We start from the raw sequence: 23160 nt of genomic DNA, 5'->3' as shown, positions 1-23160 counted from the left end.
GATGTTGTAAATATACTCCATGATGATTGTTTTGTATAGAATATGCAATTTGAAATAATTGATGGTTTTGAAATAGCTTCTAAATAGAATAAAACAATACGAGCAGCACGATTTGTGTGTGCTGTTTCTGTATATAAAAAAACATATTCATAATGAAACCGTTTCCATTCATTCTGTTTGAATATATTTTTTTGAATAAATTTTTTATACAATTGTTCGATACGAACTTTTATATATTCGATTAAAAATACGAAAAAATTCAGTGCTATAAATAATTGGCCCAACATTTGAATAGCATGCATCATCCATATGAAAAACATTAAAGCACTAATGATTAATTGAATTAAATGAATCAATGATAAACGATAAAGTTCAAAACCATGATAAGCATACATTAAACAAACTAATAATAATTCTATCGATACAAATATGTAGATAAATCTTGCAATAGTGTCCGTAATTATATACATTTTACAAAGATATTTACGATTTTTTGGTTCGAATACTTTTTCTTCATCAAAATTTAATTTATCTACCATAAAATCCATAAATGGCCATCGATATTCAAATACATTCATAATTATTTGAGCCCAAAGACATTCAAGCATTATGAACGCAATGATCACTTGTAAATAAACAATATCAATACGTTGTGTATTGACCATTTGTTCAAAATCCATACGACTTATCATAAATGAATTATTTGGATAGAATACCATTATTGAAAGATAAAGTATAGCAAGCCATGCATTGATTGACATCCAAATAATACGTTTAAATGCTTGATATGTAAACGGAATACGATGATAACGATAATCATCGATTGAAAATTCCAAACGATATGTATATTTTTTCCAATTTTCAAAACCTTGTAAAAATATATCCTTAATACAAATATTTTGATTTGATTGAAATATTTTTCTAATAAGTTCCATATCTATTTTCAATTATAATCTGTTCAAATTTTGTTAACAAAAAAATTTCTGATGAAACAAACAAATCACTGACACAAGAATTACACAGCTACAAAGAATAAATTGGATGAAACATAAAATGAATGAAATACTTTTTGAAGAAAAATTTTGTTAATAATACTTTTTTTCCGGAGAAGAAAACCTACAAAATAAAAAGATAAATCCATATTTATGACATTATTATTCAGTCAATTTTACAGATCAATATGGAGGGAAAAAAAGTTTTTTAAACTTTTTTTTTCGAAAAAAATTTCATAATTTAAGAATCCTTTTTCAGTAGAGAATTTCGAAAACTTTTTTTCACATTATAATGGTAACAATGACAACAATATTGGGTGAAGATTTTTTTTATTGAATAAATTGAGAAAGAAAACTCCTATTTTTAAAGATATCATAAATTAATCATTTTGGTAAAATCGATTATTTCACAATTTATTGATTATAATTTTGAAAATGAATAATAATAACAAATTAAAATAATGTTTTTTTTTATATTACTTATCAACCAATCAGCAAATAATTTATTATAATATGATAATTTTCATTGTTTTTTCTTTAAAAAAAAAATTATGACAAGATCAATAAATTATCGATGTATACATTGTAAAGAAAAACTTTATAGTTATCGTATGTAAGTCACAATGATTTTTTAAAATTATAAATTTAGATTTTATATGATAAATTTTTTTTATAAAATTTTAAAACTAATGGAAAATTCATCATTAATAATTGAATATATTTAAAACGTGTAATGAAAAAAATTTGACCACATGAAAAACCAAAACGATTGATCGACATTGTTTGTAGGAATAGATTTTTACGTATTGTATGTCGATAATTTTTGTTCGAAATTTCATTAATCGATTTGGTCATTTGATTTGAACATTGTAAACGTGCAAATAAATTATAAAATAATCGTACACAACATTGATTATATGATGGTATGATTGAAACACGTGAATAAAGACAAGTTGTATATGTAAATGCTGATATTAATGCTAATATTATTGTTATATTTGCTATTTTCATATCGGTTTGTTGAATATAGAATACAAATGCTGTCATAATTGATGATTTGGATATCATTTCTAAATTAAATAATGTAATACGAACAGTTTGATTTAATCGTGATATATCATGAAATAATTCACAATAATCATTTACAAAACGTTTCCATAATGATCGACTAAAACGTATTGATCGTTGATTATTTGATTCGATGATTTTTGATAAATTATATAATCGTTTCATTCGTATACGACAAAATTCAATTAAAATTACAAGAAAATTGATTGAAAGAAATATTTGTCCCAACATACATGATAAATAAATCATTAACATTGCTGTTAATGGTATACTTAAAATTAATTGTAAAATATTAATATAATTATTCATTAAAAGTATAATTGAATAATAACTATAGATTATAAATACAATGATCAAAGCCATAATAACCATTAGATAAAAACAATTAGCCATTATATTTGTAATTGTATATAAATTGATAAGAAAACGTTTATGTTTTGGTCGTAATTTTTCAACAAGATTATCATGTTCAATATGAAGATTATGTGCAAGAAAATCAACTAATGAACAACGATAATGTAGAACATTATTGAACAAATTAAACCACATCCATTCGACAAATAAACAACCAATCAATATATCAATAATTACTAGATTAAATCCATTGGATGAAATCATTTGTTCAATATATTTGAGACTGATTAGTTGACGACAATTAATTGTTAATGCAATTAGATACAAAATACAGATCCATGAATTAGTTGTGATCAATAATGGACGTTTAAATGTTCGATATTCATGTGATATATGATGATGAACATAATCAATTAATTTAAATTCCATACGAAAACTAAAAAATTTCCAATATCGAAATCCTTGTTCAAATATATCTTCCAAACGATGATATTGAAATTTTTTTGGTAACAATTTTTTTATAAATATTTTTTTCATTTTCATTTTTGTTTTGTATTTTCAAACAAACAAACAATATTTTTATTATTATTATGTTGAATTTACTAATTCGAATGAAAATAATGAAAAAAGATGAACACTGAATTTCGTTTGAAGAAAAGAATAAAAAAGAAATTCTAAGGAATTTAAAAGAATTCCAACAATCACACACCGACTAAACACAAAACCACAAGGAAAATAAAGTTAATGAAATTTTTTTTATAGATCTGACCTTTTTTTTGACATGAAATAAATCACAAAATAAACGGAAATATTTGTAATTTTTCTTTCTTCTTCACTCTTTTAATCATAAATATCGAAAAGCAATGACTGAAATGACAGCATGATTGTCATTATAATGATAGTGTGTGGGATTCGTTGTTGACAATCGATTTTCAAATTTTTAAAAACGGGTTCAAAAAATGAATGAATTTTTCCCATTTTCCTTTTACTGCTTCGAAGTACGAAAAACAAAACGGTGGCAAAAAACAATTATTATCGTCATTATAATTAATAAGAAATAAATTCAAATTCAAATTTTTTTTGTTAATAAAAAATTATTGATTCAAATCGTTGGAATTAAACTTTTTTTAAATAATAGACCTTTTTTTATAACTTTGTCATTTACAATAGACTTGAAAACAAAGTGAAAATGATTATTTTTAGTTTTAAGATTTGATTGTCGTCAAGGTGAATATCATTCTTCGAACAAATCTTAGCCAGAAAAAGTAAATTTTGAATTTTTTTTTCAAAAATTGTTTTATAAATTCATCTGACAGATGGCTCCAAAATTGCTTTTTTTCAAGCTAATTCCCAATTTGAATTCAAAGAAAAACCAAAAAAAAAAAAACTCCAATTGGCTTGGATGTTATTTTATTTTATTTAGTTGTTTACAGCGTCGTCGCATCTAATCTTGAAAATCTTGAATCAAAAGCATCCAATACGGATGATAAAAAGTAAGAATTTTTTTTCTTTTTCGAATCATTCAAGTTTTTCTCACATTCAATTCAATATCATTTCGTTGTTGTGCCAAACACACACACACAATTTGTGAATTAAATTCATTTCCTTATGATCGAATTTTTAGTTTTTCATTTTTCATTGGTTTCGAAATCATTGATTTTGTTACATAAGAATCAGATATATTTTTTTGACTTCCTTTTCCAAATTGATGCTGTATGTGTTAACATCAATGTCACTGTGTTTTTTTTATTTGAAAAATTTTTTGTTCAATCATGAACCGGATACAACTTTAAAAAATCTATACTGTGAAATAGATTGAACAAGAAAAAAGAAAATCTTTCTTAATTCAATCCTTATATGATTGGTTATAATAATAACATCTCCTAAAATGTTGGCTTCACGGTCATAATTCTACATGATGGATGTTCTCTGTTTTCGTCCAGATTTGAAATCTTTTTTATTTCAGAAAAAATTAAATTGAATTTCAACAGTGAAAAAACTGGAATCAACTGTAAATTTGTTCAATAATTTTCAACAACAATAAGATCAACATTATGATGTCCGAATCGATAACAAATCAAAGAACTGATTTCAATACATTTATTCCGTTGCATCAACAAAAACCAAATAAAAAGGTATTACAAAATTATGAATAGATAAAGAAAATGAATAAGAAATTCAAATAACATACAATTTATCGATAACATTTACAATTTTTTTGAATCATGAATAAATTATGATCAAAGAATAAAAAAAATGCATGAAATTAATAGGAAAAAAGTCAATGTCAAATGTTTCAAACAAGAAACATTTGATTGATCATTTTTTCTGATAATTAAATTGATCTTGTTAGCTAACCCAATCATGTATATTATCAATCAATTATGTACACAGAACATAAAGTTAATTCCATGAAATGGAAAAGAAAACTAAAACCACAACAACGAGAAAAGTTTTGCAAACATTAAGTACATGTTATTTAGATGTACATTGTTTCCGGTCATTGTCAGTGTCAGTAGTATCATATTTCTAACCGGGCAAATATAACTCGAAAATTGATGGAAAAAATGATGAAATTTTTCTTTGGTTGTTGTTGTTGCTAGGCTCAAATAATTCAATAATTTAAGTAAATAAAATGCAAATCAAACATGAAAATGAAAATAAAAACCCAAAAATGGAAAAATTTTAATCAAATTATTAAAGTAAATAACATAAACTTTAATTGTGTTCTGTTTTGTTTGTTGGCAAAAAAAAAACACGGTTCCAGATTCATCAAAATATGATGATGATGATTACGAATTTTAAATCAAATAACTTTTAATTTAGAAAAAAGGACATCGTTATTTACTTGTTTATGCCTTCCCGCAAATCATTATTTACATCATGAGCCCAAACAAAACAACAAGAAAAGAAAACATCGACGAAAAAAAACTGAACAACAAAAAGTTTATACAAACTTTTTTCGACATAGTGATATTTTTACTTTTTATTTTCCGAAAAAAAATTTTCATTTGTGCAACCAACCAACTAGAAAAAAATTATTATCTTTATGTGTTTTGAATCTAATTTTATTAATGGATTTTTCTGATCATTTTCTGATTAATGATTTCATTTTTTTTTCATTTTTTCTCTCACACACACATCTCAATATTATTATTATTCATTTTGAACGAATAATTTCGATTGAAAAATGAACCATTTTTTTCTGTCGTGGTAAAAAAAAGCCTTCATTCTTTTTTGGTTCGAATAGTAATACCAGTAACGTAAAAACAGGTAATAAGAAAAAGAAACGGAAACCCGTTTGTACTTGTCATTTAGCATATGATAATTTGATGACAACAGCATCATCTTCAACAAATGATTTATCAACAAACGATCCATCCTATCATATGATGATGATGATGAATAATAATAATCATTATCATCAACCGACAACAACGAATCTTTATGGAAGTCAACCAATAATCAATTCAAATAATCATTATGATGATAATTTATCATTGAATCATTGTTCATCAACTCCACAACATCATTATTCATCAACAACAACGGACCGTTTTCAACATGCACCGTATCAATCTTTTGATGTAAGTGATGTGTGAGAGCAAGTGGAAACAAGTTTATTCATTCATTCATTCATTCATTCATTCATACCAATTGTAAAATTGAAAAAATTAAATTTTAGAAAATTGAATTTTTCAATATTTTTTTTGAATTTGTGTGTGTTTACACGTGAAAATTGAATCGATCAATGTCAAAATTTGAAAAAACAAAAAAAAATTCTGAAAAATTTGCCTTCGATCATTATTGAGAAAATACTCTAATAGATTCGGCATATAGCCATGACCGAAGGAAAAATTTTCAAAATTTTTCAACACTAAGAAAAAAAAACCAGAACAAAAACTTCAAACATTCATTCGATAGAATTCATTGATGAAACAAAAGATTTTTTGTTCAAAATATAAGAAAATAATTCCCGAGAAATCCTGATAATATTTATGTGACAATAACTTTGTTTTTCAACTGATTTCAAGTATATTTTGAAATCAAATTGTACATTTCTGAAGAAGATTTCCCGACAATTTTATGTTGTTGTTTTTTTTTCAATACGGTGATGGTAATACCTGCTTGAAACAGATGCTTGACATAGATATTCTTGTTTAATTAATCATAATGATTGTAGATTTTCGATGAAATGTTAGGCATTTTATTCTACTAAAAAGAAAATTTGGATTGTAATTGAATAAAATTATCAAAATGTGAACAACAACAACAAAGAAAATTTGAAAGAAAGGCACAAAAAAGGAAAACATTTGAAAGAATCGACCCAAACAATAGCGATAGAAACATCACCAATAAAACTTTGCAATTTTCATTTTAATCTCGTCTTTTCTCATTAATAATTTGTCGAATTGAATCTGTTTTCGTCAACTACTTTGTTTTATAGTTTATTTTGTCTCCAAAAAAGCAGAAAGTGTGTGTGTGTATTCTTTTTCTTTTCATTTATTTGGTGAACAAAACGTTGAATAAATTATATAAAATTTCCATTCGGGTATTCATGTTTGTCTCGACGTAGGTGTTGAATGTGTGTGTGTGTGAGTTTTCATATCAATGTTTTTTTTTATTTCTAAATCTCATTTGCCAAAATTCATTAAGCTAATTTTTTATTTTATTTTTCGTTTTTTCTCTCTCCATTTTTTTGTGGCTGAAATTGGATTCTTTCTTTTTATACTTTAAATTATCTGGAATTACAATAGAATCAAGTGCCTGTTTTTGAACATGAATCTACGAATGATAATAATGATCAACGTACGAATCTATTCTATACACAACATTATCAACAACAACAACAAACTGAACAAAATTCATTAATGAATCCATCAACAATGATGATGATGATAAGCTCTGGGCCATTATCAAATAATGATGGTGATAATCAACAAAACAATCATTATAATCATCAATATCAACAACATCATCAACAATATCATCAACAAAATCAATCTGGTTATTGTAATTATAATTATTCGCCTGATTTAACTGAACATCGACGAAGATATTATTCACCGCAATTACAATTATCATCAACAGAACAATCAATGTTAAACGATAGATCATTATCGATTGTAGCTAATGAACAGCAACAACAACAACGACAACGTCGTTGGTCGGAGGATAATAATTATCACCAAAATCAAATTAATCATCATGAATATCAAAATATTGATTCAACACATCATATTATCGATAATCAATCGACGGTCATGCGATGTCAATGTGATCATTGTTATTATAGCCAATCAAATCAAAATAATTATTTAAATATAAAACAACAACAACAACAACAGCCATCATCATCATCATCAAAACCTCGTGTATCTTTTGGACCATCATTGATGTATCAAATGGATACCCAACAACAACAACAATCACATCCATTATTATTTGATCCAATGTATGAATATGAACAGCAACAAAAACAACAAAAATTACAGAAAAAACAACAACGTAATAAAAGTTCTAGATTAACAACTGAATTATTACCATTAGATACACAGATACCATTACAAATGATGGGTGATTCGGCATTAATATGTCGAATACAATAAATAAACAAAAATAACCAAAACAAAACAAACATAAGAAAAGAAATTACGTTTTTTTTCTGTTTTCCCTGCATAATTATCAATTATAAATGTCAATTATATGTATTCTGTAAATCTAATTATATCATAGATACAAAAGAGAAAAAGAAAAAAAACAATAAAATTAAATAATGCAGCCAAAAATCCAAAAACCATTGGCATATTGTTTCCAAACCAAACCAAACAAAACCAAAAAAAAATATCTGTTTTTGTCGATGTTCAGAAATAAATGTCAATATTTCTTTTCCATATTCTATTTTTTTTTCTTGCTAAATCATCATATTTTTGAATGTTATATGGAATTAAAAAAAAGTGATTGAAAAACCCATAAGCCTAAGCTAAGCTAAGTTTTTCTACAACTGCAAAATTATATAATAGATATTGTCCAATATCATTAAAAAATATCATATTATATAATATGCCAAGATTTGTAAGACCATTATATAAATAGATTTAAAATTTTATTTCCAACAGAATTTCAACAACGTTTAAAATTTTGTAATGATGATGAAATATTTGAATATATTGAACGAAAAAATTTACCAATCTATCTTGGCGGTACTTTTCATCATTATGATACCAATGATAATGAACAAAATAATTTATACGATAAATGTCAATCGATGATTGATTATGGTCATAATCATGGCTGGAATGATGATGATATTGACCAAATATTATTAAAGCTAATTAAACCGAATCTTGTTTGAAGATAACAAAAACAAAAACAAAACAAAACATGTTTGAAATCATAGAATCGTACAAATGAATTGTCTTTTCATTCATTCAATTTATTTGTTAATATCTTTATATATATTTTTCTGATCATAATTACAAATACGAATAAAATATGAAAAATGATATTATAGATTTCCGATCGAAATCTTTTTTTTTTCTCCTATTTTGTTGTTGTTATTATCGTTAATTCTTTGCTTTGCTTCAATTCATTTTCTCATATATGATGTATAATAAAATAGAATTTTTGTTTTTGTTTTTCCGTTTTACTTTTGTTTCTTTTCTATTTGATGATGAAAAATGATGAAAATACAATTAGTATCCGAAAAGAATTAAGGCGGAAATGATTTCCACAAAACAAAACAAAAACAAAAACCGTTAAAATATCAGCATCATCAACAAGAACATTAACCATATTGAATAAATGGAAAATTTGCTTGAAAAAAAAACATTGAATCGATATCTTTGTTTGCAACATCATCTTCCCATTGGGTTTTGAATGAATTTTTTTCGGTTGTTCTTCTTTTTTTTTAGTTATTTCAATACAATCGATTCGATTTTGAAAATAGTTTCAATAAAAAGAAAAGAAAGAAAAGAATCTAGCAGAATGATTCTCTTGATAATATTGATTTAATAATAATAATATTCCCTATTCACCAAAACACAAGAACAACAAGATTTATTTTTGGTTTCTTTTTTTTTGTTATTTTTTCGAGTTTCTCAAGAAAAAAAAGCATAAATAGATAAGCTTCATAGGCGCATTCAATGAGATAATATTTGTCTGGGAAAAAAAATTTAGCATCATTTTCTTGGAAATCGTTTTGTTTTGATGTTTGTTTATTTATTTTTCATGATCATATTATAATCATCATCGATATTTAGCCATTGATTTGATTGATTTTTTTTGAGGATAATAGTCGCAAGATGAAATCATAAAAAAATCAACAAAATTTTGCCTAGATCAACATAAAATGATTTAGCGGTGACACAATTCAATTGGGTTGAATTGTTTATGGATTTGAAATTGTTGTTTTGATGATTTCCATCATGTCATAATGATCACTATGATAATGATTCTGGAGATTTTCGAATCATTTTAATTTTCATATAATTTTATAAATATCAATATCAAATTGTAAGCAAGCAAACAAACAAACAAACATTAATTTATATTCCATTTCGACAACAGCAAAAAAGATGATCCAATCGCTACATCATTATCATTTTTGGACCAAAAAAAATGAAGGATTTTTCGCTCAAACACACAGTCATTAACATTTATTTATCGATTTATATGAGAGAAAGAGAAAAATCAATTTCAAAGAGAAAACAAAAAAACATTTTTTCTGATTATGTTCGTTGTTGTTGTCTTATAGTTTTTCTCATTTCACTGACTGTGTAAATGATAACCAAAAATAATCAATGGATTGATTCTTGGTCGGAGAAAAATCATAGCAAACAAATCCAAAGAAAAGGGGAAGGAAAAAATGAATGAAAATAAAAACAACAACTTTATCGACTTAATCTTGTTTTGTTTGGTCGATTTGGTTCCAAACCATTTTATTTGATCTGTTGACCTCAACACGAAAAACAAAATTTTCGAATAAAAAAAATTATAATAATATTATAAATGATGATGATGTCTGTTATATGGAAAACAAAACAAAAAAAAATCAATCGAAACTAATAAAAAGTTTTGTTTTGTTTTGTTTTTCGAATCAAATTACTATTTCTGAAAAAGGTAAATCAATCAATCATATTTGAAATTTAAAATTTTTCTCATTATTTTCAATGAATAACAAAAAAAAACAAAACCATATCAATTTATTGATTTTGTTTTGTATTTTTTCTTGAGAAAAAATTAATGATATTTTCTTTTCAACTTAGATAATAAAAAAAAAAGAAAAGAAGAAGAAAAGAATTCGTTTCCATAATTTTTCAAAATTTTCAAAATTGTTTCACTATAGTAAATCGAATGATGAATTGCCAGCAAAACATATAAAAAATATCTTTAGTTTTTCATGTTCCAAATAATTTTCATCAGATAAATTACATTAGAATAAAAGTTTTTATATGTTCCAAATTTAAATCGATATATGTTAACAGGGAAAAGGTTTTATTTTTGTCAATACCTAATGGGTTATGTTGACAACAGCAGAAGAATTGTTTTTTTTCATAAAAAGCAATTCATTTGACAATTGAAAATCATTTGGTGTATACACACAGATACACACAATATTGATTAAGAAAATACAATCATTGAATAGTGTTTGTTTGTTTATTTTTTGTTGATTTTGATATTCAACATTAGAATCAAATATGGAAATTTTCAACGATAAAAATCAACACGATAATAATATGGAAATAAATGAAATATTTCATCAAGGATTTAATTATTGGAAACGTTATAGTTTTTGTTTCGATTATACAATCAATGATTATCGATGGAATAAGATAAAAATAACATTTCATACATTTGTACATATTATTTTGTTAAAATTTCAAGCATGTTTAGCCATTATGTATGGATTAGTATTTGTTGCATTTCCCGATAATGATTTATTAATTGATATTAAAGATATTGAAAATATAATGAATTGTAATGGATTGTCAATATTGTTTATACAAATGATTACATTTTTTGTTATTTATGAATGGACATGGCTAAATTTATTCATTGATATTCTACATAATCGTTCATCAATTAATGAATTTTTTCAAAAAAATTGGCATTATAATGATCGACAACATTTCAATCCTGATGAACGTATAAAATTGATTAAATCTTATCAAAAATCAGATCGTTTAACAACAATTATCCATCATAATATAATTTTATCATTTATTATATTACTTTTAATACAAGTGTTTCATCTATTATTATACTATATTGATGGTCGTATTAATCTAATTGGAATCATGATTATTTTGCCATTGGTAACAATGGCTACTATACAGGCATCATTAGTTATTGGTCATCTATTATTTTCAATCAATTTTCTTGTATTTTTATTGAAATTTTTTAAGATTCGAATACAAAAACTTTTTCATTTATCACAAACAATATCGAATAAATCATCTAAAACACAAAAACTATTCTGGAATTATTTTCATAGACAATATGTTGAACTTTATAGTGAGATTGTACGATTAAATCGTACAGTAAAAATTATTATATTCGATATGGAAATAAATTCAAAATTAGCATTAATTTTCGCATGTGTATTTTTAAGTCGACAAACCTATCTAAATTTATTCAGTATCTCAGTCATAATGACTATATTTTCAAGATTTATATTAACAATAATGTTTTATGAATTTTCATCACGTTTACCATCATATAATCAACTTTGTTGTCAATCAATTATAAAAGGATTATCTCGATCACAATTTTCAATGTCGAATCGATTTTTTGATCAACATTTTAAACGAAATCAAAAAACCAGGGATTCTGTTCGTAAAAATCTATTTGTACAAACAATGTCAGCAAATAAATTTGGTTTTACTTGTGGACAATTGTTTTTCATAACCAAATACAAATATATTCAGCTATTAATTATGAATTTTCATTTAATGATAAAATTTTATAAAAAATTATGTCTTTCATCATCGACCAAATCTTTTGGTCTGCCACAATAGATATAAAACATTGGATAGATGATTAATTGATCATCTTCACATAAAAATCACATGCATAATGATTATCATAAGAATTCAAATTCGTTGAAAATATCACTTTCACTGTCTGGATCATTAAAAATTCATTTTTTCCCAATTGTTAGCCATTTCAAGGTCAAATTCCAGCCTCTGACGGAAAAGAATGATAATCTGTAAACAACTCAACAATTGTATATGATCGATATTTACATCAAAAAAAAATGTACATTTTATGGTCTCATTTTTGACAAAAAACAAATCAAACCAAACAAAACAAAAATTTTGTTTTTCATTCACAAAAAAAAGAAAGAAAAATTCTAGTACAAATAACATTTTCATGTGAATGAAGTAACAACAACAACAGAAAAAAATGGAACAAATTTTTCAACAAAGTTTTGAACGATGGAAATATTTTACATTACATATGGATTATACAATTGTTGATTATCAATTTCAACGAATACCGTATTCATATCGAACATTTCATCGAACAATTTGGTTTAAATTCAATGCAATCATACAATCGATCTTTTTAATTATTGAAATTTTTAAATTTCCTAATAATTTATTCATTAGTCTTGATGATATTGGTCGTATTGTTAATGCAGATCGTATTGATTTATTATCAACGGAAATGTTAATTATATTCTGTATATTTGAAATAATATGGTTTGAATTATACAATTCGGTAATGAATTATCATTCATCAATTGATAATTTATTTGTTCGATATTTAATTAAAAATTATAATTATAATCAAATGATTAATCAACAATCTCAATCAAATTTAAAACGTTTTTATCTGGTTTTAAATTCAATTGCTCATTTTTTATATCGAACATCAACAATTATCATATTTTTGATTTTAATTTTTTTTTACTTTGATGACATTTTCAGAATATTTACAAGGAAAATTTACCTTAATACAGACAATATTAACAATATTAATGAATTTTTCATTAGTTACTCAATTATTTATTGTTATTGGTCAACTTTTAATGACTGTAAATTTTACTATATTCATAATTGAATTATATCGGACAATTTTTAATCAATTTATACAAACAGCATTAAATCAATTGAATAAAAAATTGAAAAGTTTCAAACAAAATCGATTATGGAAATGTTTTCGTAAAAATTACGTTGAATTTTATGATGAAACAACCAAATTAAATGGTTCAATCAGTGTTATATCATTTCAATTAGAAATGGTATCGAAAACATCAATAATAACATCATGTATGTTTTATGGTCAACAAGATCATACAACATTTTATAATTTAGTTGCTATTATGGTATTAATGTCAATATTTGTATTAACTACTGGTATCTATAATCGTATTTCATATCTACCATCATGTAATCAACGTTGTTGTCGTTATTTATTAAGCTGGATTGTACGTACCGATTTGAAACGAAAATTATATCGTTTTAAACAACAGCAAAAAATTTTACGTAATTCTATTGAATCAAATTTATCAATACAAACAATGAATGAAAATAATTTTGGTTTTTATTGTGGACGAATGTTTTTCATTACAAAATATAAATATATTGAATTATTATTAATGAATGTACCGTTAGTATTATTATTTTATAAAAAAATTTGCATGATTAAAATTTGAAGAACAAAAAAATTTCCCAAATTAAAATTTATGAATTTTACCTTCCCTATAAACAACAAATTATTTATTCATGTTTACATTAAAATTATAATGAAAATATTTATCTGCTTTATAACGGCGGTGGCGGAAATATAATCTTTTATTTTCAACATTTCAACGTTTTCATTTAAATTTTCATTTTATTTTAATTCATTAAATGATTTTTAACGCGTTCGCTACCGGAGATTTCGAAAAACCCATAGAACTACAGCAAATAAACGACGCATATATGCGTCGCTGGTAGCGAACGCGTTAAACTATAATTTTTGTTGTTGTTAAACGCCATCTTAGGCCAAAATGTTGAAACATGATTATTCAAAAAAAAAGAAAAATAATTAGAAAAACGGAAATGAAAAACAAAAATTCATTTTTGTTGTTGTTCGGTTTTGTTTTCACAGCCATCATCATCATATGATATGGATGTCAGATCAACCGTGAAGCTGAAATAAATAATTTTTTTTTTGGATTCATTTTAAAATCAAAGTGATTCAAACATTGAATTTGATTGAATGATTTTGGTTTTTTTTTGCTTAGAAACACGATAAAAATTTGAAAACCATATTTAACAAAACGACAAGGAGAAAATTGAAAATCATTTTTTTCAAAAAAAACTAAATCACATCAGATAAATGAATTGTTGACATACAGTTTTCGTTGAAGTGACTGATCCACCTGACATCGAAGGTAAATAAAAGCAAAAAAACAATGAAAATTACCTTGCCATTGAATATTCATTTTGTTTGTTGAAATAGTTATGGTTGAATGGAATCGATGAAATTCTAAACCTTTTTTTTGTTGTGTTGTTGATCTAATCAGAATCGTTGAATGCAGGAGAATGTAGAAAAAACGCAATTAATCTGAAAATTTTTTTTTTTTAAAATCAATCAGAAGTTCTTTGAATACAGGCTTTAAATATGGCCAAATAAAATTCCAATCAAACTGATGATTTTTTTGTTGTTGTTGAATGAATTGAATTTTTGAAGAAAATCGTGACAATGTCAATGATATGGTAATATCATGTCCATCGTCATTTTATTATTATTAAATCCATTCATTCAAGATGAAGGTCTTTGATCATTTGGTTCAATGTTGTTATTGATTTTCATATACAACTAATATCATAATTCGGATTAAATCTTTTCAACTTTCTATCTACCTTTTTTTCCAAACAAATTCATTGAAAATATTTTTGTGTTAATGTGGTAAATGTGAGAAAAAAAATTCAAAAATTGATCAAGTTGAACGAGATATATCGATTTTTATCGATATTTTTTTTTGCTGTTCAGAAAAATTTATTCAAATTCGATTCTGATCTTGTTCGATGTTAATCGTATCTCCAGAAGAACAAAAAAAAATTCCACTTTTTCTTTCAATATTAAAATTTGTTAAAAATGAATCGTTCATCATTTAATTGGACCATCCATTCGAATGTAAGTCTAAATTAAAATAAATAATTCTTTTCGGAAAAAAACAAATTGATTAGATTGGTTATCATTGATTGATAGTGTGGTGATGTAAATCATTTATGCAGTATTAGTAATCAATGTAATTTTACACGCACCGTACTCGAATGCATTGATGATGATGGTTTTATCAATTATATTCAATTAACATATTGTTCCATTGAATCCGAATCATTCAGTACAATTTTGTTGTTATTTTTATTGATCATGTTATTTTTTGCCATCGGTACGAATGCAGATGATTTGTAAGTGTTTTTTTTTCAATAAATTCGATTTAAAAACAATCGATAGTGAAAAGAATAAATCGATATTTTCGTTCATCTTTTTTTCAGTCTTTGTCCATTATTAATTTCTATTTCGAAATCATTAAAATTATCTGATAATATTGCGGTATGTTTGTTTATTAGAATCAACAACAACAACAACAAAATTGAACGGAAAATAATAAATTTGTTTGTTTGTTTTTGGGTTGATTCAAATTCTATAAATATAGGGTGTTACATTTCTTGCATTCGGTAATGGTGCACCGGATATATTTTCATCGATTATTGGCATAACAAATGCCAATCCAAATCTTGTCATTGGACAATTATACGGGGCAGGAATATTCGTTACAACCGTTGTTGTTGGAAGTATTTTGCTACAAAAACAATTCGAAATAATGAAACGACCATTGTTAAGAGATATTTCATTTTATATAATTACAACAACATTAGTTTGGACAACATTTTTAACAAGAAAAATTCTTCTTTCTCATTCAATCATTTTTATCATTACATATTTGATCTATGTAACTGTTGTTATTGTATCCGGTTATATTTATAAACGTCGACAACAATCATTAATGGCGGCTGTACATACAAATCATGCAATCGAATATCATGGTGTAAAAATGCCAAGAGAAAATCTTCATCGACAATGTAAATATGTTGTGAACAATTGTTCAACAACATCAACTGAATCAATACCGAATTCAACAATTTCCAAAAAGAATGCTGTCGATGCTGATGAAGGCGTTGTTCTAAGACGTATGTCGTACGTCATTCAAAGACCACACTTGATTGTTGAATTTAAATCAAATTTTTTCATTCTTTGTCATTCTGTTTGCAATAACCGAATTTTATAGGTATCAAACATCGACAATATTGTCAGGATCCAACGCAACAAAGACGTTTAACATTATATCATATATGTTCGGATTCTTTGATGACGACACAAGGATTGCAACCAAAACATTCGAATGGAAATATTTTTTCAATTACAATTAATAATAACAACGATAATGATTCGAACAATAACAATATTGGAATCGATGCGGATAAATCGATAATTGATGAAAATCATCTCCATGTGCGAAAAGATGATGATGATGAAATCAACAACAAATCGATTCTTTATCATAATCATAGACGTAAGAATCATTCTTTGAATCTTTGTTTTTTTTAATTCCTTTTAAAAAAAATTCATTGTTTCACATCAAATAGGATTAACAATATCTGATACAAGTTTTGCTATGCGAAATTCATCAATTCCATTGGCAAATAATGGAGAGGGAAAAAATTTGGCTAAAATTATGAAAGAAATTATTCTTTGCAATAAAGATAAAATCGAAAAAGACGATATAAAACAAACATCTATGATGACAAAAATTATGGCCGCAGCACGATTTGATGGTAAAATTTTTCAAGAATCAAATTTATTAACAAAAATCAATATGATTGCTAAGGTTTTTCAAATGGGTTTTTCTTTCAATCAATCAAGTTTTAAACTATTTTTCACAATTTTATAGGCACCAATTTATCTGATCTATACAATTTCCATACCTGTGGTTGATAATGATCTACCAAAACGTGGCTGGATTCGTGAATTAAATCTTGCACATTTAATCATATCACCACAAGTTTGTCTGTTATTAATTCAATGTAAGCGTATTTGAATTCATTTTTCGATTATTATTATTATTATTGGAATTATCGAAAATATTCATTTGTGAAACAGTAAAATTTATCGAACCATATCAATTACATTTGATTGTTTTGGCCATTTCATCAATCATATTCATTTTGGTTTTGTTGACTAGTCAAACTGATAAACCACCACATTATCATATTTTATTTGCATATTTTGGGTCTGTATAATTAGTTAAATTTTATTGACCAAAAAGGAAAATCTAATGTTTTTTTTTTTTAATTTCATTTATTGATAAACATATAAAATAGATTTATTATTTCGATTTCATGGATCTATGCAATTGCTAATGAAGTGGTTAATATATTGGATGCTGTACGTGTTATATTTAATCTAAGTAAATTTATGATCGGTCTTACTATTGGTGCATGGGGTAATAGTATTGGTGATTTTCTATCCAATTTATCAATGGCTAAAAATGGTTTTCCAAGAATGGCCATCTCAGCATGTTTTGGTGGACCAGTTTTAAGTAAGTGTGTAAGAAAAAATTTGTTTGTTTTTGGATTTAAAATTTGTTTTCTTTCCATCATCATAGACATGTTACTTGGAATTGGTATTCCATATACGATATTATTCATACGACAACAAACGTCTGAGATTGAGGTAATCTAATGAGAAAACAATTTTGATTTTTTCCTAAATTCTTGATTGGTTTTTTTGTTTTGTTGTTTTTTTTCAATTATTGCGTCCGGAAATTGATTCAAACATCAAAGATTGAATATAATAATATGATCACTGTATTGTATGTAACGATAACTTTATCATTGGTAACAACCATGACTATTTTATTGATATTTACAAAATTTCAATCATCACGATTACATGGTTTTATTCTGTACGGAATTTATGGTTGTTTTATAATAATGGCTATTATTACGGAAATGAAATTGATTTAGACAAGTGATAACAACAAATGTAAACAACAAACATTTCATTTCATTTCATGTTGCATTTTTTAATCTTCTGAATTATTATAATTTAAAAAAAAGAATCAAACTTTTTTGGCGATAATGTTGTTGTTTTTTTTTGGGGAGAAATAATAAATTTTTTTGAGAAAGCTATGGTTTGATATTGTCAATTCAATAAAATCAAATGGTAAATAGAATGATTGAGGAATGTAAAAATAATCACAGACAGGATGAGTTTTTTTCTTATTACATTCTATCTTTTTGTTATTGTTGTTGTTGAAACGAACCAAATTCGTGAAAAGTCACGTAATGATAATGTCAATCACACAAACATTGATTTGAAAACAAAGAGAAAACATTGAAAAAAATCGGACATTCCATTCCATCGGATATCATCATTTTTCTTTCCTTTTTCTTCGAAACGAAATGCAACAAAAAATTCAAATTCTATCGAATTCAAATTTGAAAATCAATTGAATTGTCATCAAAATTGTATATTTATTAATAATTTCAAAATTCATTTTTTGCCCCATACAAATTTGAAATGATAATGTTTGTCTCGGAGATAGTCTTGGACCAAAATATCGATTTCAAAATTCTTTACATTTTTTTGTTTTTGTTTGTTATACATCTGTCATTTCAAAATTTTGCTTGGACAGTTTTTTTTTCTTGTTTTGTGATATAATAATGGACATAATAATGGATGTTGCCTTTAGAAGAAATGATGCTTAACAATATAAACATCATGTTGACATTAAAAAAACAAAACAACAACAACAAAAAAACAAAGTTCTGTTGAAAAAATAAATAAATGAAAAAAACATTTTACATTTCTGTATTCAATGAATGAAAAATAGAATGGTGAAACTTTTTTCTTGAAGAAAATAGTCAAAGAATTTTATCGAAATTCGAAAGAAGAAGAAAATGTTTTCAATCTTTTATTTTTTTTTGAAAAAAATTATGATTATTGTTGTTCGACTAAGGTCTTATGATGATCATTAAGTTTCAATTACATAATAAAAATAATGATGATGAGGATGATAATAATGGAATTTCGATCGATTTAGATCTGAATAAGATTTAATAATGATAGCAAATGAAATATTTTTCAAAAAAAATTATTATCATTTGTTAATAATACTGAAAAGATTTGGAGACAATTTTTTTCCAGATTCAGGCAAAAGATGTTCATTATATTTATTTATTTCATTTTGTTGACTTTGATTGATTCTAAGGTTGTTGTTGTTGTAATACAGATTCTTGATTGGTGGTATCACGTTTTTTCCAACGTTTTATTTGTCGAATAAAAAAACCACCAACCAAAATGATAAGACAAATTGCAGCCATTGTTGATATCAATATTGAAAAATATTGTACATAATGTTCATCACGTAAATTTGTTGGTGGAAATTGCCAAATAGCAATAGCCATTATGATTATAATAATTATAATGATCACCAATGACCATATACAATTATGTCGTCGTTGTTGTTGTAATATTCTTTGTTGAAGAAGAATTTGTTCTTTTTTCTGATGAAATTGTGCTTGATATGGATGTATAGATCGATCATCATCATTATCATTATCATCATCATTGTTGTTGTTGTTTTTTATATGATGACATCCATTTGTAACACGACGATATTCATCCAAATAGGCACGATCAGCTTCATTCAATGTATCCGATGTTGAAAATTTCAATTTCGATGTTATCGAACTTAATGTCAATGCCATTTTTATAATCGTAAATAATTGAAAATTATGACAAAATTTCTGTAATTTCAAAAAATAAAGATGAATTCAATTTGAATCGAATTTGATGAAAATAAACGATGCAGAACAATAATAATAATGACAATAACTTTGTTTTAAATCTATTTTGTTTTGTTTTTTTCTTGACTTTTTAACTTTTATTTTGTTTTCAATTAGTAAACAAGAGTGAATACAATATTGTTAGAATTAATGGCAGATATCCAACAAAAAAAAAAAAGATCTGTGTTGTCATGGATTCACACTCATGGATTTAAGCTCATTGTGCAATTAAAATGAAATAATAAAAATAATAAACTGCAATAATACTTGCTATTACAAACAAACTACAGTAATGATGTACAAGTATTTTCAGAAGAAAAATCTTCAACAATAACAACTAAAATTGTTTATGCAATCAAATGAAGAAAAAACAACAAGAAAATTTTCAAAGATCTTTCGATTCGATTTGATTGAATCCAAAAATCCATATGTATCTGCTCTGAATGCTACTACATTTTTAAATGACGAGCCATCGAATTTCACAAAAAAAATGGACACCGATCCATCAGGATCTATTTTTTCCAAATGACATAACAATTTCTTATTTCGGTTTATTTGTTTGTTTGTTTTCATTATTAATTCGGTAAAATGTAAATGTTTGTCTGATGAATGTCATGATGAATGAATGTTTTCTGATAAAAATTCCTGATCCGAACAAATAAACTAAATGAATGAATTGATGAATGGTCAACATTATCCAATTAGATTGATCATTTTTATTGGTTCTAGTTTTTTTTGATACAATTTGTATTAACTTTAGTTTAATTTCTTTTTACATTTATTTGGTATTTGCATCGAAAAAGTTCATAAATGTTTTCATTCTAACGAAATTTTCAAAATGTAAACAAGACGCAAAAAAATTGAATCCGGTTGATTAATGACATCTTGTGGTGATCAATCGAATCGTTGATAATTTTGTGATAATGAAAATCGTTGCTGTAGTGCTATCATCTGTTGTCGATTATCGTCATCATTATCATCATTATTGATCATCGATAATGATCGTTGAATTTTTTTCTTACCAAAATGTCCATATGAATGACTTCGTGCCAATGCTAATAATCCAAGAACAAAATTGGCAATACCAATTAAATGCATTAACGATTCGAAATGGATTATTTTACGATTAATTAGTGCACCACCAAACAATGGACCAAAAGCATAGGCAGCGGAAGATGCTGTTTGTGATGCGGTATAAACATAACCATATTGTGCGGCAAATTGTTCATCAACTAATTCGGCTAACATTGGCCATAATGTTGAATCGATAGTGCCGATACCGAGACCAATACCAAAATGTGGTAATGCTAAATATAATAGATTAGGAATCAGTGGAACCATAAATGAGCTGATTCCTATGGTCCACAAGGCAACGATGACTAATAACCATCTTTTTTTTGATCGAGAAATTTTTAAATAAACAAAAAATTGCGATACATTTGCTTACCTGTATTCAATTGATATGTCAAACAAAGTAAATAAATTAGTACCAATCAGATATCCAACACTATCCGGTATGAATACAACTCCTAATTTCCATTTAGGTGGTCGTATCTCTTTGATTAACCATATTGGAAGAAATGATTCTAACAATGACATGGTTACTGTTGATATTGATATGATTACTGTCAAAAAAAAACAATTCAAAGAATTTAAAATAAAAAAATTCATTTTCATAACAAACCGATAAACAATATGACACGAGAATTTGTAATTATGTCGATTGTTTTTGAATCATAATGTGTGGGAGCGTTTGTCGGTGACCAATTTATCGTGATCAATTGAGCGACTTGAATTTTTCAAAAAAGAAAAAAAATTGATTCAATGGAAATTAATGATTAAAAAAAAACATACTCAGTAATAATAAAATGGACACTACTATTATGCCGAAAAGCGTTGTTTTACCAAACCATTGATAGAAAAAACTTCCGAATGGATAGCCAATTAGAACACCAGTAGCCATACCACTTAGACAGAAACCAATCTGTCCAATACGTGATTCTTCATCACGTATCATATTGGCCACCATTGACATGCCCGATATATTAATCATTGATGAAGCGATACCTTGCATTGCACGTGGTATCAATAACATTATAAATGATTGACCAATCAGATATACTACAAGGTTGTAAATGAAATAAAAAATCTCAAAACAACAACAAAAAATATAATGCATACACAAACAAGAATTGAATAAAACGGCCACTCCCAGTATCAATGTCAATTCATAGCCAAGTTGATTTATAATTGGTGATACTAATGGATTGAATACAAGTTGTACAAATGCTTTTGATGATAATATCGTTCCTATTTGACCATTTTCGGTATTAAATGTTTTTGGATCATAATGATTAAGAATGGCCATCGAACGTCCATTTATACCAAAATGATGATCAATAATATAATGGTTAAATGTATGATTCGAATGATTGATAGTTTCATTAAAATCATTTTCATTCCATTCAGAATGTTGTAACTGCTGCTCATGAATTCCGACAAGAAAATCTGGAATAACTGGAACTTGATACCGAAAAAATTTAAATTGAATTCATTTCGAAATATTTAAAATGAACACATTCATACCAACAACAGTCAATAATAAATTATCCAATAGAATGGAAAAATATACCAATAAAACATGAAAACGTTGTGAACCTTGTGCATGTTCAATTTGTCCAGAAAATTTACGAAAAATGTTCATCAAAAATAACATCTTAAATGAAAAGAAAAAATCTTATGAAAAACTATGGAAACCAATAACAATAACATTCGATAACCAACGAACGGAACTCAATTTATCAATGAGGAAAAAAAATTCCAAATTCTTTGTGGTTTGGATTAATAACATTGAATAGAAAATAAAATTCGTGTTCTATCATCACCATCATTAT

The 23160-nt window shown here is 25.7% G+C and overlaps 4 protein-coding genes across 4 annotated transcripts; 3 read left to right on the top strand and 1 right to left on the bottom strand.

Moving 5' to 3' along the window:
• Positions 1-3941: 3941 nt before the first annotated feature.
• Positions 3942-9063, top strand: LOC113790537 (uncharacterized). The gene is made up of 3 exons (XM_027340216.2): positions 3942-4549; positions 5639-6001; positions 7172-9063. Exons 1-3 carry the CDS (start codon positions 4469-4471, stop codon positions 8021-8023), a joined length of 1296 nt encoding a protein of 431 aa, XP_027196017.2. The 5' UTR covers positions 3942-4468; the 3' UTR covers positions 8024-9063.
• A 4386-nt stretch (positions 9064-13449) lies between these two features.
• On the top strand, positions 13450-14197 carry LOC113790606 (uncharacterized). The gene has a single exon (XM_027340294.2). It carries the CDS (start codon positions 13450-13452, stop codon positions 14074-14076), a length of 627 nt encoding a protein of 208 aa, XP_027196095.2. The 3' UTR covers positions 14077-14197.
• Positions 14198-14989: 792 nt separating this feature from the next.
• LOC113790607 (mitochondrial sodium/calcium exchanger protein-like) lies at positions 14990-18572 on the top strand. The gene is made up of 11 exons (XM_027340295.2): positions 14990-15545; positions 15621-15823; positions 15911-15968; positions 16072-16606; positions 16705-16989; positions 17063-17304; positions 17368-17500; positions 17577-17706; positions 17798-18015; positions 18082-18149; positions 18260-18572. Exons 1-11 carry the CDS (start codon positions 15507-15509, stop codon positions 18440-18442), a joined length of 2094 nt encoding a protein of 697 aa, XP_027196096.1. The 5' UTR covers positions 14990-15506; the 3' UTR covers positions 18443-18572.
• A 2299-nt stretch (positions 18573-20871) lies between these two features.
• LOC113790571 (synaptic vesicular amine transporter-like) lies at positions 20872-23111 on the bottom strand. Its single transcript, XM_027340256.2, has 6 exons — positions 22853-23111; positions 22448-22789; positions 22121-22387; positions 21951-22055; positions 21714-21891; positions 20872-21656 (listed from the first exon to the last, which is right to left on the bottom strand). Exons 1-6 carry the CDS (start codon positions 22980-22982, stop codon positions 21161-21163), a joined length of 1518 nt encoding a protein of 505 aa, XP_027196057.2. The 5' UTR covers positions 22983-23111; the 3' UTR covers positions 20872-21160.
• Between the last annotated feature and the right edge of the window lie 49 nt (positions 23112-23160).

Source organism: Dermatophagoides pteronyssinus, unplaced genomic scaffold (assembly GCF_027571235.1).
Source record: "Dermatophagoides pteronyssinus isolate colony J.1.1.1.1 unplaced genomic scaffold, Derpt_VIB-CSIC_2022.12 sq0013, whole genome shotgun sequence".
Lineage (NCBI taxonomy): Eukaryota > Metazoa > Arthropoda > Arachnida > Sarcoptiformes > Pyroglyphidae > Dermatophagoides > Dermatophagoides pteronyssinus.
Note: the sequence above shows the minus strand (reverse complement) of the source record. Positions and strands in the feature narration are given on the sequence as shown.